We start from the raw sequence: 16,098 nt of genomic DNA, 5'->3' as shown, positions 1-16,098 counted from the left end.
TGTGAGAGTCAGTAGTAGAGCAAAATTCCCTTTTGGTGGTTCTTCCTGTGAGTCCTATCTCTTCTTGGGAAAAAGAAGTTATTTTTAGCTAGTCAAGCACAGAGCGGTGTGTTCTTCACCAGTATTGAGTCATTTGTATTCATCTTTTTGTCTTTTCCATAATCAGATTGCAAGTGGCAACGCATATCCAGATACTCAAGTGCATGGGTACCTGGAAATATTGCTATACTATGTGCACAGCAACACTGTGATAACCCTGCTTTTCGTAAGAGTAGGTCAATCCTTTTATTTCTTTATGTCTTCCTGCACTTTTTCAATTCCTTACTGTAATATAAAAATAAGCTTTTCAGTGGCAATACAAGTGGCTCTTTTGTATGTGGAAAACATCAAAAAATCCATGCATTGTTTCTCTCTTTTTTTTACCATAAGGTCTATTTAAAATATTTATTTGCACTCAGAAAAGTGTATTGCAGCTTTAAACTTGGAGCATTGTCTGTGACAAATTTAAATGAGCTTGACTGTAAAATAAAATACTTGCAATTTAAGACAATGTTTAAGAACACAGTCTCTTTCCAGTGGCACCTCAGAGGTGTAATAACTAATAGTAATTCTGGGTGAACTTCTTTAACCTAAAAGCTTTCTACTCACTCACTCTGCCACAGCATCAGTCTTCTTGTGAATTCTTCCTAGCACTTGGAAAAGGTGGAGCAGCTTATCTAACGAGTTTAATTTTTTCATTGGCTGTTACCCATCTTAATTTTTCAGTGTCATATCAGGTATTGACTTTGCTTTGTCAGGCAGACTTCTCTATAATAAGCTGTAACTTTTAGCAAGAAAGGTCTTATTTATTCTTGTGCACGTGCATGTGTGTGTGCACTTGTGATGAATCTCTGTTTTGTTTTGTGTTTGTTTTTTTTTTTTTTTCTTTTCAACACTTCTTCATTAGCATTGGAAAAGGTGACTGACTGAGATGATATCACCTGGTGATCACTTACACAGGGCATTTAAGCTCTTTTCTTGTTTTTGCATCTTCAGGGAACCTGTAACATGGCTGAAGAGAGAAACTGTCATCTTCAATGAGACCCCGTGGGGCTTAGCTTAGGTGGGAAGGGGATGGAGCTTGGATGGCACTGCACTGTACAGCTGAGAGGGATCTGGTCCACAGACCTGGCCGTGCAGGAAGCCACAGCTCCTGCTGATGGGCTGCAGCTGCTCCCTCCCTCACTGATGGCTGAGACTTAGCTAGAAAGTCAGTCAGTGCCCCATGGCACCTCCCTATTCTTCCTGCATCTGGAACAGCATTTGCTTGTTTTTTTTTTACATTTGACAGCAGTTCAATTTACTGTGTTTCTTGATAATGTTGTTTCCTTTCTTGTACTTTCCACAAGGTACTTCCTATATTTCTGTAATTCCGTTACTGATTTTCCCCAGGGATGAGGGAGGTAAAAGCAAAGAGAGTGTTTTGTCAAGGTGAGGAACAGCAGTGATTTGTAACCCAATGCTGTTTTAATTATGGAGGCTGCTGCTGACAAACAAGTGTGTCTTTCTGCCAGACGCATGAGTTTCTTCAAGGTATCGATCTCTAGAAGGGAGTCTGATGTTCATCCTCCTTTTTGTCCCAATGAAGGGATGTGAACTGCAGTGGCTGGAGTGGAAACTGGGATAATGTTTGATTGATTTGGGCTGGCAAGTCTATCCAGCTGCAGTATTGGTAGGCAAATGCTTCTTGTGGCAGATTGTAGCTTTCACTTGGGTTCTCTTCTGAAAGTGAAGAACAAGGTCGTAACTGGGGTTCCTAAACACAGCTTGGAAATCAAACATTTCAGTCAATGACCACAAACCAGAACTTTTGGGAACAAGAAGTAACTAGGTTGGTTAGAAAGTAACAAGAGGGGAAAATGGGGACATCTGTAGGAATGTTTTGGACAAAAAAAATTCCCCTTTTCCCCATCACAGAGCCCCTAGAAGTCCTGATTGAGTGGTACTGCTGCCGTGCCTATGATGAATTGTGTGTAAGCTGGTGTACACCCAGTTCTGTTCAGTAGCTCAACTTTTTATGCTGTCCCTAATACTTGCTTTAAAATGAAAAAAAATAAATCACTAAAGTAGTAAAAGAAAGGATATTTGTTTTAGTAATACTATAGATACCAGAATGCCATGAAAGAAGCAATTTCCTTTAAGACAAAAGACCTGTTATGCTGTATCTAACTGTCCAGCTCAAGTACACTATCTACTGTGTTGGCAAACAGAAGAGCAGGTATGAAAGCAGTGTGATCCTTCTCTAATTTTACTCATCTAGCTGATAGCAATGAGAGTTGCTGAACCAAAAATGTGGTTGGATCACTCTGCTTAATAGTTACTTAATGACCTATCCACCCTGAATTTTACAGAATCACAGAATCACAGAATTTCTAGGTTGGAAGAGACCTCAAGATCATCGAGTCCAACCTCTGACCTAACGCTAGCAGTCCCCACTAAACCATATCCCTAAGCTCTACATCTAAACGTCTTTTAAAGACTTCCAGGGATGGTGACTCCACCACTTCCCTGGGCAGCCTGTTCCAGTGCCTCACAACCCTTTCAGTGAAGAAGTTCTTCCTAACATCTAACCTAAAACTCCCCTGGCGCAACTTTAGCCCATTCCCCCTCGTCCTGTCACCAGGCACGTGGGAGAACAGGCCAACCCCCACCTCACTACAGCCTCCCTTGAGGTACCCATAGAGAGCGATAAGGTTGCCCCTGAGCCTCCTCTTCTCCAGGCTGAACAAGCCCAGCTCCCTCAGCCGCTCCTCGTAGGACTTGTTCTCCAGGCCCCTCACCAGCTTCGTCGCCCTTCTCTGCACCCGCTCAAGCACCTCGATGTCCTTCTTGTAGCGAGGGGCCCAAAACTGAACACAGTACTCGAGGTGCGGCCTCACCAGAGCTGAGTACAGGGGGACGATCACCTCCCTAGCCCTGCTGGTCACACTGTTCCTGATACAAGCCAGGATGCCGTTGGCCTTCTTGGCCACCTGAGCACACTGCTGGCTCATATTCAGCCGACTATCCACCATCACTCCCAGGTCCTTCTCTGCCTGGCAGCTTTCCAACCATTCCTCTCCCAGCCTGTAGCTCTGCTTGGGGTTATTGCGCCCCAGGTGCAGGACCCGGCACTTGGCCTTGTTGAACTTCATGCAGTTGACCTCAGCCCATCGGTGCAGCCTATCCAGATCCTCCTGCAGAGCTTTCCTACCCTCAAGCAGATCGACACACGCACCTAACTTGGTGTCATCTGCAAACTTACTGAGGGTGCACTCGATGCCCTCGTCCAGATCATCGATGAAGATATTAAAGAGGACCGGCCCCAGCACCGAGCCCTGGGGGACGCCACTAGTGACTGGCCTCCAACTGGACTTGGCTCCATTCACCACGACTCTTTGGGCCCGGCTATCCAGCCAGTTTCTAACCCAACGAAGCGTGCGCCAGTCCAAGCCAAGAGCAGCCAGTTTCTTGAGGAGAATGCTGTGGGAGACGGTGTCAAAAGCCTTGCTGAAGTCAAGATAGACCACATCCACAGCCTTTCCCTCGTCCACCCAGTGCATCACTTTGTCATAGAAGGAGATCAGGTTCGTCAAGCAGGACCTGCCTTTCATAAACCCATGCTGACTGGGCCTGATCGCCTGCTTGCCCTGCAAGTGCTGCATGATGACTCTCAGGAGGATCTGCTCCATGAGCTTCCCTGGCACTGAGGTCAAACTGACAGGCCTGTAGTTTCCCGGGTCTGCCCTCCGGCCCTTCTTGTAGATGGGCGTCACGTTTGCTAGCCGCCAGTCAACTGGGACCTCCCCCGATAGCCAGGACTGTTGATAAATGATGGATAGTGGCTTGGCCAGCTCCTCTGCCAGTTCTCTCAGTACCCTTGGGTGGATCCCATCTGGCCCCATCGACTTAGTCCCTTGTTGGTCTTCCTTCCACTCTTCTGTAACAGATCTTCAGTCACATTATGCACAGGGTGGAAAAAGAAGAAAAAAAAAGGTACACTTTAGTTCATTTGAAATATTTAGTTTCATTTGAAACATTTGCTTCCTTTGTGCTCTTCTCTTTTCTCCTTGTTTCTATGAGAAATGGTGAATAGTGAATGAATTCATGGTCTGAAAGCGTTTGGGGCACTTAAGGCGCTCACATGATCTTCAAACCAAGGACAGAGCATTCTCACCCATGCGTGAAGGAAACCTCTTCCTCTCAGAATATGGTCCCTATATATAAGCAGAGTGCCTTAAACAAGGAACAGCTGATGTTCCCGTGGACACGTGGTGTTCCCTATACCTGTATGTGATCTTGTCAGCTTGCAGAGATGAGCACCTCTGTCAGGGGAGCAGACTGCTGTCCGAACGGGGCTGATCCTACTGTGCGTGCCTCTGTGCATGGAGAAGCTTGGAGCATCACTGCAGTCTAATGCTCTTCTGCAGCTCCCCTCAGGAAGACAGAACAGTGCGTCACTCCCAAACTTGTCTTTTCACATTGTTTTTAAAAGTTTAATCCCTGAACATATCTGCATATCTGCTTACTGGAATTTATAAAAGCTCTCTGTTGAAATTTCTCAATTTTCTCCTTTTGATATGTGTGCATGCCCATGTTTGTACATAAATATATACATATGTGTGTGGGTGTATACACATATGAATATATAGAACTTACTATATATATAACTAAGAAAAAAATAATTCCGTGAAGGAAAGCAGAGAAAACTTATCATAGTGGAACATTGTAACTGCGAATTTTAAGCCATGACAGCCAAGAAATTCAAAATTATGTTTCCTGCAGCAACTCTAATTTGTCTACGCTGGTCATAAATACAAAAGTGTAAATCCAGCAGCATACACACTAATACAGGATACTTCATTATATGCAGGGGGCTAAGTTAAAGTTGTAAATTTGCAACTTCAAATTTCGTGCCTGTTGCGTGTTTAAATTTCCTGTGATGACACTGAATGTTGTTTCAGCCTGGAATATATTAAGAAAAGTTTAGCTGTTACAGGAATGTAGCTTTCATTTCAATGAGAATATTACATTACGCTGAAACACTCTAGAGTTTATATACGTATTTTTCCAAAACATGGGCAATGCAGGGCTGTTAAAGCTTGGCAGCCACGATGCTGCTAAGTCTCGTATTTTTCTGACTAGACTGCTGATGGCAGTAAAGCATGGTTGGCTTTTTAATAGTTTGGCTGTTGTGTAGTTGCTAACCCAGTTTTTAGTACTTGTCATTGTTAACCTTGCATTTGTGTCACAGCTGTCAAAACGCAGCTACAGCTTTTTCCTCTGCCATGTTCGTAGTTCCCTTGTTTGTGTCACCCCAGCTGTAGCTGGCAGCACCTGAGTGAACAGCCACATCACAAAACTTCTCCTGTCCCCTCAGCATATTGCACTCATAATTACTGTGTCTGGAAAAATGTCTTTTTTTGCTAACACTAAATATTTGTGGAAAGCCCTGAGGGCCTTCCTGTTTTCAGAACTCTGGGCTGAAGACGTTCTGTGGCCTTGTGCTGGCTGGTTCACTACCACCACTCACTGTGTGCCGTCTCCAGCCCTTTTCCTTAAGAGGAGGTGGCTTCCACCCTGCTATGCTCTCTCCTGCACAGCGGTGAGGTGTCTGGGCCCAGGCTAGCTGACTGTCCTGTGCAGATGAGCAGAGGTGACTCTGCTGGTAACCACATGATTGCTTTTGTCAGGGCATCAAGAGTAGAGCCCTAGGGTGGCACCATGCAGAGGCCAAGTGTTTGCAGCTGTCTACCAATGCCTCAACGTGCTGAAGTTCTTCATCCAGCACGTATTACACATAAACCGCTGGTCAATGCAATTTTCAGCTAGCTGCACCAGGCTGTGAACTACAGTGGTGGAGGAACAGGCCTGTGTTTTTGTAAACTGCTGCAGAGGCAGTGATCTATAGCACAAAAATCACAGAATGGTTTGGGTTGGAAGGGACCTTAAAGCCCATCCAGCTCCAACCCCCTGCAATGGGCAGGGACACTTCCCACCAGATCAAGTTGCGCAAAGCCCCATCCAACCTGGCCCTGAACACCTCCAGGGATGGAGCATCCACAGCTTCTCTGGGCAGCCTGTGCCAGTGCCTCAGCACCCTCTGAATGAAGAATTTATTTTTTATATCTAGTCTAAATGTACCCTATTTTACTTTAAAGCCATTCCCCCTTGTCCTGTTCCTACCCTCCCTGACACAGAGTCCCTCCCCAGCAGGTCCCATGTAGGTGCAGGAAGGCCGCTGTAAGGTCTCCCCAGAGCCTTCTCTTCTCCAGGCTGAACAAACCCAACTCCCTCAGCCTGTCTTAACAGGAGAGGTGCTCCAGCCCCTTGATCATCCTTGTGGCCCTCTTCTGGACTCGCTCTGACAGGTCCATGTCCTTCTTGTAGAAATGGAAAGCAAATACAGCATTAAAGTAGTGTCATGGTGAAGAAACTGCAGTGTGACCAGAGAAATGGTGCCGAGCTGCCCATGTCAGCAGTGCTGTCTGCCCGGGCTGACCGGTTCCTGGCAGCAGCGTTCTGCTGGTGGGATCAGTTCTACCTTCTCCTGAACCTATTTTGGGTTACGTGCTAATCCTTTAAAAAACAAATACACACAAAAACAAACAACAACAACAAAAAAAACACATAAGGGGGCTGAACAGGTGGTGGAATGAGGGATGGAAGTGGTATGCTGGGAGTTGGGACCAGTGTCCTGTTGGCTTCTCTGAGTGCTTTGCTGGAGAAGCGCTTATAACCAAAATTGTGAGGAACAGGTAGTTGGAGGTGGTGGCTGGACATGGCAGCTGAGACAAAAATGTAGAAAGAACGCATGATGCTTGAGAGGGGTCTCTAAAACATCTGTAAATTCATAAGAAAACTGTCTTTGGAGCTGCTGTTTGCCTTGAACCTGAAGAGCAATTAAAATTGATAGGCTTTAGACTGTTCTTGTTCAAGGGCAGGGGAGTTGAGACAGGAGGACAGTATTGACAATTGGACTTGTTAGGCCACAGGATGTGTTTGCTGGGGTGTCTTTGTGCAACCTTAGTAACTTCATTCTGACCTGCCATCTGGAAACGGTTGTCCTATGCTCTTCACGTTTTAAGTGTGGCTAATAAACAATTATGTAGCTCATGTAGCTCTACAACAAACAGATCAATACATTTGAGAGCTAGGAATGTTATCATTATACTGACTTTAGTGTTGATATAATACTTTCTGCAATGATATTGACTGCAGCCAGGTGGTGAAGGGGAAGTATAATATGGGATTATTGCCTTGCATTGCCTTCTCTTGTGTGTGTATATATATATATAGTATTATAAGGCTCTGATAATGCGTAAGTATCTAATAATAAATAAGTTATGCTTACTGCTTTAAGCATTTGTCCTTCCAGTCCACATAACCCTCCTCAACACACACACAAGCATATTCAAGTGTGTGCACACAAAATTACAATTCTGTATCAAAGTTAGTAACACCATGGTTTTACTCAATGAAACAGTTTTCCTATAGAGCTGATAAAGCAGAAGGAAGACCAGATCCTGCAGATTACTACAACTCAGAATAAATTTTCTCATATTGAATTTGATGACACTTACAGTCTAAGTCAGTATTCAGGTTAAGTTTGCAAGATCTGGTCATACTGAGTCCCTGTGTACACCTCTTTTAGAGTGGGAAAGAGAGTGCTCTTTTAATGTGCCTGCTGCTTTTGAAATTGATACTCACTAATACTAACTTGCTCTGAATTACGGGTACTGTGCTCCTGTTGAGTTTTAGGTATTACTGACTTACTTGAATATATAATCATTTTTCTTCAGTTTCTGTCTCTCTGTGGGAGTGAAAGAAACCACGTGCCCAAACTGAGCGGTCATGCTTAGGCTCATGAGCCACATATGTTTGAAAACTAAACACTGTGAAGCTGGGAGTTCAGGGAGTTTTTGATTAGTCCCTACAAGCTTTGAAACGTGCTCAGTAGGTTACTGAAATATATCACTGGTAAATGTAGTGGTAGTCTGGGGTGAGAATATTGGTGTCTACTGCAGGATCATAACTTTATTTACATTAAGTTGTGTATCAGGTCGTTGGTAGAAGAGTATTTCCAACATTTACAGCTGTGACTTTGATGCAGCAGAGGCAATGTTTACATTTAATTCATTAACTTGTGGTATTTCATCAAAAGCTGTTGTATGATGGCTTTAATGTATGATTTTTTTTTTTTGAATTTGATGTACAGGATGTGAATTCATGTGGCAATTTAATTCCTGTAACAAGTTGGATAATTCTTTGCAATTTGAAACTTACTTACCAGGTTGGAGAGGGAAGGTATTAATTTTAAAATTGCATTGTATTCCTAATCATATGTTTATTGACTGGTTTACACTGTACAGACCAGGATTTGTGTAAATCAGCATGCTATAAATTTGCCTTTTTAACAGGTTTATTGCTTAAGCAGGTATTCACTTAGGATTTCACTGTTGTATCATAAAACATTCCCAGGGAAGGAATACATTTTTGAGTGAGATGCTATGATCTGTGGACCAAGGTGTACACCACATCTGTCAAAAACACATACACAAAATAAGAAAAGCTGTTTTCTCTTTCAGACCCCCAAAACCTCGTGCTAAAGTACACAAAATCTAAATGCAATACATTAATGGAAGGCAGGAGTAAGCTATTGCATGACCTAGATGGCATGAAAGAAGAGCATTGCCAGTTTCTTTTCTTTAAAGGGCGAAACACCTCAACAAAGTCTGAAACCCACTGACTTCAGGGAAGTTTAATCAAAACTGAAAAATTAATAATTGTCTTGTTTTCTTTCTCTTCCTTTTATTTTTTTTTGCAAGTAACAAGATGCACTGTTTTGACCACAAAAACAGGTCATTCTGTCTGCAGCAAAGATGCTATGGTTTCCCCTTTATATTTAAGAGATTGTTGTGGTATTTGTGGAATCAATAGCTATGCTACTAGCAATACATTTTTTGTGTAAAACCTATAAAGATCTACTGGGAAGTGAAGTGATCCCTCTCTTTAAGCCAAAGTGTGTCCCTATTTGTAACCTTCCAATATGCAGGCACCTATTTATATGACTTTCTTAGCATGAAATTGGACATTACAAATGATAAAAAATGTTATTTAACAATATAAAATACATAAAAATTCTGTACATTCATGTGGTAAGGTTTTTTGAAGTTGTGAAAAATTGGGAAAAGGCTTTTAAAAAGTGAAATTTTACCCAAGGAATGGTTGTATTAAAATGATCTCTTCCTTTCAAGCAGCTCTGAAACAAAATTGGGTGTCAGGTTCATAAATGTTAATTTTAGCAAATGCAAGTTTTTTCTTTTATTCTTTTATTCCTTTCTTTTAGAATCTCAGAAACAAAACATTTAGGGGAAAATAAAAAAAAAAAAGGTATTTTAATTTAGTTCTTCCTCATAATTAGCAGAATTAATGCTTATACAAACTTCAGAGACAAGTTTTTACTGTAGTGCACCAGTAAGTTCAACCTCATTTAAAAAAAAAAAAGAGAGAGAGAGGTTGGGGGGAAGAGCAAAGGTGTCATCTTTGTTATTTACCTGCATGATTTTGGCTGAGGATAGAACAGAAGATTGAGTGAGTTTGAGGAATTGGCAGCTAGAAGTCTTTTTCCTCTGAATGAATGAATTGAAGTGGTTATGAAAGGATCTTTAAAAGAAATTTTCTAGTACAAAGTCCTGTATCTCAGTTGTTTATGAGGTCAGCTTGCATTTCAAAAGTATTTCAGAAAGCTTTCAAAATGTGCACTGTGTGTATTATACCAACTCAAAACAGAGTTATAGGTATTCCTGACAAAGCCAGATGCTTGCAAAAGTATCTTTTTAATCTTTTTTTTTTTTGTCTTTTTTAGCCACTCAGTAGATATCCACCTTTGATTAATGACATCTCCTTTTGGCTGCCTTCTGAGACATATTCCAAGAATGATTTCTATGAGTTGGCCCGAACCATTGGTGGAGACCTGATAGAAAAAGTTGTCCTACTGGATGAATTTACCCATCCAAAGTAAGTAAAACTTCTAACATATTTTTCCTGTTGTCAGAATATAAATATTTTAGTGCTGTATATCAAGAAATTCTTGATGTTTACAGTATCTGTGCATTTCCTTTTTTTAGCTCCGAAACATTTTTTACTACAGTTTTGACAATGAACACTTTTACTTAAAAACATTATCTTGAATTTCAGTTTTGCATTAGTACTGAGCTTTTGGTATTGAAACTGCAATCCCAATGTGTTGTGCTCATTTAATCACAACAATAATGAACAACTTCATTCTTCACTACATCTGCCAATTCATGACACTCTTATCCATAATATGTCTGATATCCTAGTCATGCTTTTTGCTGAGCGGCTGGTGTTTGTCTTCTTGTTCTCTTCCTTTCTTTTTCTAGTGCAGATTCACTAGTAGACCTTTACTATAAATGCCAGGGATAATGATTTGTTGCAGAAGACTATTGTTGGTGTTCAACAGGAAGGAAAAAAAAAAAAATTGTTCTTTTTTCTGATATTATATTCTTGAACAGTAGTCTCTCAGGCTTCAAAATACCTTCTTATTTTTGTAGCAGTACTGACACAACAGTTCTGAGTGTGCAGGTTGCATGTCTAACTGATACTATCTGTTGTATCAGAAATTGACTATCAGCTATGCACCATTTTTCATTTTGCTCTTTCCAAATCAAGGAGCAAATATGCTGCTGGCTACCCAGTTGGGTTTTAAAATAATGTCTCCTCTGAGTTTGTTTTTTTTATCCCTTTGGAAAGGCAGTTAGTAAATCTATCTGTAGTGTAACTTGAAGATGGTGGGAAATGGTTCATGTTATTCTCCAACACCTACAGATTACATGTATTTCTTTCTACATCCAGGTATTTAAACCTATTGTTCTTTTGAATTTGATGTGCTGACTGTTCAAATATAGTAGAATTAACATTAATGTTATCTGTAGGAACTGAGGTGATGGACCCATTTTTGGAATTGGTCTTTTCTGTTTGTTCATGCTGAATGTTTATGGGATATGTAGCACCTCTGTTCCTTGCTGTGTTCTGTCTACATTCTGCCTGGTGATACCAAATGATACCATCTTTGTTGTTAATACTTTTGTTGGGGGGAAATCCTGCATGTAGCATGGACATCTCTGCCAAGGATAAAGGTTTGGAGAAATCTTAATCCCTGCTCCCTTTCACAGAGGCAGTGTTATTCTGTAATTACTCCTGTAGCCTGTTTCAGAAATCTGCTTGTACAGGGAGAAGCCACATCAGTATCACTTCATCAGTCATAACTCAGCACATGGTCTGTGATCCTTTTCTTTAATCAGAATGATATCTTCCACATTGGTAGAGTGGTGAAGTGGGGACAGGATTCACTACTCTGGATTTCTAGTGTATGTGTTTTGTCTTCTAATATGCTTTGACACATCCTGAACATATACCAGTGAGGACAGTTGTTCAGTGCAAGTTCTTTTCTTTCTCTGCAAGGAATACACCTCTGGTTCCCTTTGTGACTTCTGCAAATGGGAGGGGAATGATGGTTCCTCGCTGAGAATTTTCACACCAATTTAGGACTTTGCTAGTATTGTCTCTAAAGCCATTAAACCCTCACTCAGCAGACATCAGATATGCTTTGATGCTACAGAGTGGAAACACTTCTCTCCTCTAGGTCTGAAAAATTTGGGTGGGTGTCACTAAGGGATTGTTGGTAAGTAATGCAGTTCCCTCAAATTATTCAACTGCAGCAGCAATAAAAAGAAATCTTTTAATATGCCCTATTAAAAAAAAAATACAGATAAAGAACATCTTAACCATAATAGCTACTTTGCCCATTCGTCTTAGAACAGGGTGTGTGCAGATACAAAACTTCTGTGGACTGATGACATAAGCATTGTAAGTCATTTTGTCTGTTCTCCAAAGCCTTTGGAAGACTAACTCTTTGAAAAGAAGGGTGTTCTGCTTAGTCTTAATTCCAAGATAATTGCCTTGTCACGGGAATGGTACAGTGGCTTCTTTAATTCAGTGTTGCAGAAAAGCCTCTGGGCAAAGAAATTAACATAAAAGAGATCCTTACTGTTGGATCCGAATGTTATGGATCTAGATGCTTGTAATCATTATCTTAAATCTTTAATGATTCTGGTGCGTAGGGTAGGAGAAAAGTGTATAGGGTACGGAAGCCAGTAGTGCTGCTGTGTTGAATGTTAGTTACTTATACACAGCGTGATAAGTTCATGCTTGTGGTTGATCACATTTGGAATTTAAAATTCAGACTTTTTTCATCCTTAAAAAATACCAGTTTCATGCAAGTATAAGCAAAGGGGAGATGAATTAGGACATCTGGCAGTATTGTTTTCCTTCTTAAACTACCTTTCTTAGTTATAGGACTGTAAAGATGGGAAAACAGAAAATGCTGTACAGATAAAGTTAATTTACAACACAGAAAGATGTCTTTTAATTAAGATCCTTTATAGAGGCTGTCTCTATGATATTGTGTAGTTATCTACAGACTTCTCTGTGGTTCAGAAACCTTTCAAGGTTCCACGTGGCTTCAGACTGATAACCATGCTGCAGTATGTAGCAATTATAGCATGCATTCACAGTGAAAATGTATTCCTATACAGGGAAAAGGAAAGGGGAAAAGATATGAGACATGTATTTGTTTAAACAAGGAATATATTGCTGCATTAAAAAAAAAAAAAAGTTGTATATCTTGACTATCCACTTCATAAGGTGATGACGTTGAGCGCTCTTCCAGGAAAGCACAGGTAATTAAAGATACAGCAGGAACTATTCTCACTGCTGAAAAGCTTAAATTTAGGAGAAAGCCAAGTTGCTGTGCTAGGTTAATTAAGAACCTTCAGCCTAAATGCATCTTAGATAAATTTACTAAACAAGACACAATATTGAGGTAAACTGGCTAACATGAGGTATGTGAAGAAGGCTTTCCAGAAAATAAACACTTTTAGTTCAGTTTAGTCTGCAGATGTGTCTTTTTTTCTGTGATAGCTGAAACTAGTTGTGATGGATACCAGCCTAGTGGGGCTAGATCAATTGTAAAAAAGTTGCAAGCAGAAAATTTCACACTGCAATTGCATGTTACTTTGAGGTGGAAAAATGTTTGTTCCTTATCAGGGAATAATGTATTAGCAATAGTTAGGACATTATACACTTCTCTTTTCACCTCTCTTGAATTCTGTTATTTCCTCTTAAATTCTTGTTTACCAGTGCAAAAGGTAGACAGAGCAAAGAAATCTAGGTGCTCTGTTCCAGGTAGAGAAGTAAATTTTAGCAACTAAATAAAGGTAGGTAACTTTTATATGAAGTGATTCTGAAATCCAGACTGTGTAGGGATGTTCAAGAGCCCTATGATTCACATTTCATCCCTTCAGTTTCATCTCAACAATTCCAATCACACATGCTTCTTTCAAGTCAAAAGTTTTGAACTAAAAGGATAACATGGACTTTTCATGTGTCTACAATCCCCACATGCCTCTCCACGTTACAGATATGTGCAGGAGGTGTCACATAAAAAGAGATTGCCTGTGGATCCCAGCTCCTAAACAGCACTGGAACCCCAGGGAACTGGTCAGGGGATTTAGATCTGTCACCAGTCTAGGAAATCTGTGAATATGAGATCCTTAATTAGGAGAGGAGCAGTACCTATGAGGTATAACTCTTGCATCCAGAATATGAATCTGAGAAAGGGAGTGAGTTGTACATGAGAATGAAAAGGTCAGAGGATAATCCTGTCTGCTGTTGATACCTTCCTATTGCCCTTCAGGTAAAAGACCATCAAAGGGTGGCATGACCAAACATGGATGGGAAAGTAAGGCCCACTGTCACCTGATTTTTAGGATATTCCTGTAACCTAAATGTTGTATAAGGCTTGTGCTGAGACCACAGTTGGTGTAACTGCACCCATTGTGGATAACGCACAACATGGCTACAACACTCCTGTTATCTAGACATATAAAGAATAAATAGATGGATATGAAGAAAAAGTTATGGCTTTGCTGAAATGCCAAGGAAATTGACTTAAATCACGGCAAGAACAGTGTTAGGGGACATGTAAGGCAGACTGAATAGACAAGAAACATCCCTTAGCCCTGAACAAAATGTTTTTCATTGTTCGTCTTGCAGATTTAAGCTCTCCTTTGCTTGATATATTAGCTGCAAACAGTTAGATTTTCGTATGTTTGATTAGTGGAATGTATCTGGCTGTGCGTGGTTTATAAAATCTCTTCACTCTGACTTGCCTTGAGTTGTCAGCTCCAGTGTGTTGTGGGAGCTGTGTGTGACCAGCCACCAGAAGGTAATGGCACTGTTTCTGCCACCTGGCTGAATTATTTCTTTCAAATCCTCTGAGATCTTTAAGGACCTTTAAGCATTGCTGTGCAAATACATGATGAATAAGGTTTTGTGACTGACATTCTTCCCTTTGGAACATTCCAGTTCTTTGCAAAAACAAAGAAAATATTTTGGACTATATTGATACTGAAAGGGAAAATGTCAGACAGTTTTTCTCTTACTTTTTATTTTTTTTTATTTTTTTATTTGTTTGCAATGGCTGTTGTACCCTCCATAACTTTAAGTCCAGGTCTTCTATGACACAACTTGTCAAAAATGTCTAATCAGTATGAATATCCTTCAGAAGTTAAATCAGAAAATAATCCCTTTCTTAGTGGTTGAGACTTGCCCAGTTTCAGAAAGGAAACAGGCTTCACAGGGAAAAAAAAGGCTGGCTAAATGGCAATTAAAAGATAGAAAGGTCTTTGCTCATTATAAGTAAGCAAAATATAAGTAATCAAAACTGCTACCATCCAGAGAATTCCAGTCAAGCAGTATGTTGCATTTCTGAAACATTAAAGTATTGCAGTCACACACACATGAAATTCCAGGGGCAATAAAGAATAAGGACAGTAAATGGAGTTTCATCAGGCTGGCAGCCAGTCACTAGCGGGGGTTCCCCAGGGTTCCATTTTAGGGCCAGTTCTCTTTAATGTTTTTATAAATGACCTGGATGCAGGACTTGAATGCATACTAAGTAAGTTTGCGGATGATACTAAACTGGGAGGAGCTGTTGACTCCCTGAAGGGTAGAGAGGCCTTGCAGAGAGATCTTGACAAATTAGAGGGCTGGGCAATCACCAGCCACACAAGGCTCAGCAGAAGCAAGTGCCAGATTCTACACCTGGGACAGCCGTGGCTATATGTATAGACAGGCAGACGAGAGGCTGGAGAGCAGCCCCATGTGAAGGGATCTGGGGGTTCTGGTTGATGACAAGTTGAACATGAGCCAGCAGTGTGCCCTGGCAGCCAAAAGGGCCAGCTGTGTCCTGGGGTGCATCAGGCACAGCACTGCTAGTTATTCGAGGGAGGGGATTCTCTTGCTCTGCTCTGCTCTGGTGTGGCCTCACTTTGAGTACTGTGCAGCTTTGGGCACCACAGTATATAAAGGACATAAAACTATTAGAGAGCGTCCAAAGGAGGGTTACAAAGATGGTGAAGGGTCTAGAGGGGAAGATGTATGAGGAGTGGCTGAGGTCCCTTGGTTTGCTCAGCCCAGAGCAGAGCAGGTTGAGGGGAGGCCTCATGGCGGCCTGCAGCTCCCTCACGAGGGGAGCGGAGGGGCAGGCGCTGAGCTCTGCCCCCTGGGGACACCGACAGGACCTGAGGGAACAGCATGGAGCTGGGACAGGGCAGGGTCAGGCTGGGGGTTAGGGAGAGGTTCTTTACTGTGAGGACAGTTGGGCCATGAAACAGGCTCCCCAAGGAAGTGGTCATGGCACTGAGCCTGCCAGAGTTCGAGGAGCATTTGGACAACACTCTTAGACATGTAGTTTGGTTTTGGGGTGGTCCTTTGTGGAGCCAGGAGTTGGACTTGCTCATTCTTGTGGATCCCTTCCAGCTAGGGTTATTCTGTGATTCTACGAAAGCATACCTGTCCAAAGTAAGAGAGCAAATACTAACTAGTTGTATGTGGTAGAAGTGACAATACACTTTTATCCCAAGTTGTCCCCAGTGAAGGGGATGTGCTGCAGCCCCAGCAAGCAGAGTCAGAAGAGTCAGGTTGCATGCCTGT

The 16,098-nt window shown here is 41.6% G+C and overlaps 1 protein-coding gene across 4 annotated transcripts in view; it reads left to right on the top strand.

Moving 5' to 3' along the window:
* FARS2 (phenylalanyl-tRNA synthetase 2, mitochondrial) overlaps positions 1–16,098 on the top strand; it is a 247,055-nt gene that overhangs the window by 156,711 nt on the left and 74,246 nt on the right. For all 4 annotated transcript variants that reach the window (XM_032181399.1, XM_032181400.1, XM_032181401.1 and 1 more), the window contains one exon: positions 9,887–10,038. In XM_032181399.1, coding sequence (XP_032037290.1) covers positions 9,887–10,038 — 152 coding nt within the window. The remainder of the gene's footprint in view (positions 1–9,886; positions 10,039–16,098) is intronic.

This window comes from Aythya fuligula, chromosome 2 (genome assembly GCF_009819795.1).
Source record: "Aythya fuligula isolate bAytFul2 chromosome 2, bAytFul2.pri, whole genome shotgun sequence".
In the NCBI taxonomy this organism is placed as follows: Eukaryota; Metazoa; Chordata; class Aves; order Anseriformes; family Anatidae; genus Aythya; species Aythya fuligula.
This window is presented reverse-complemented; position numbering and strand designations above follow the sequence as displayed.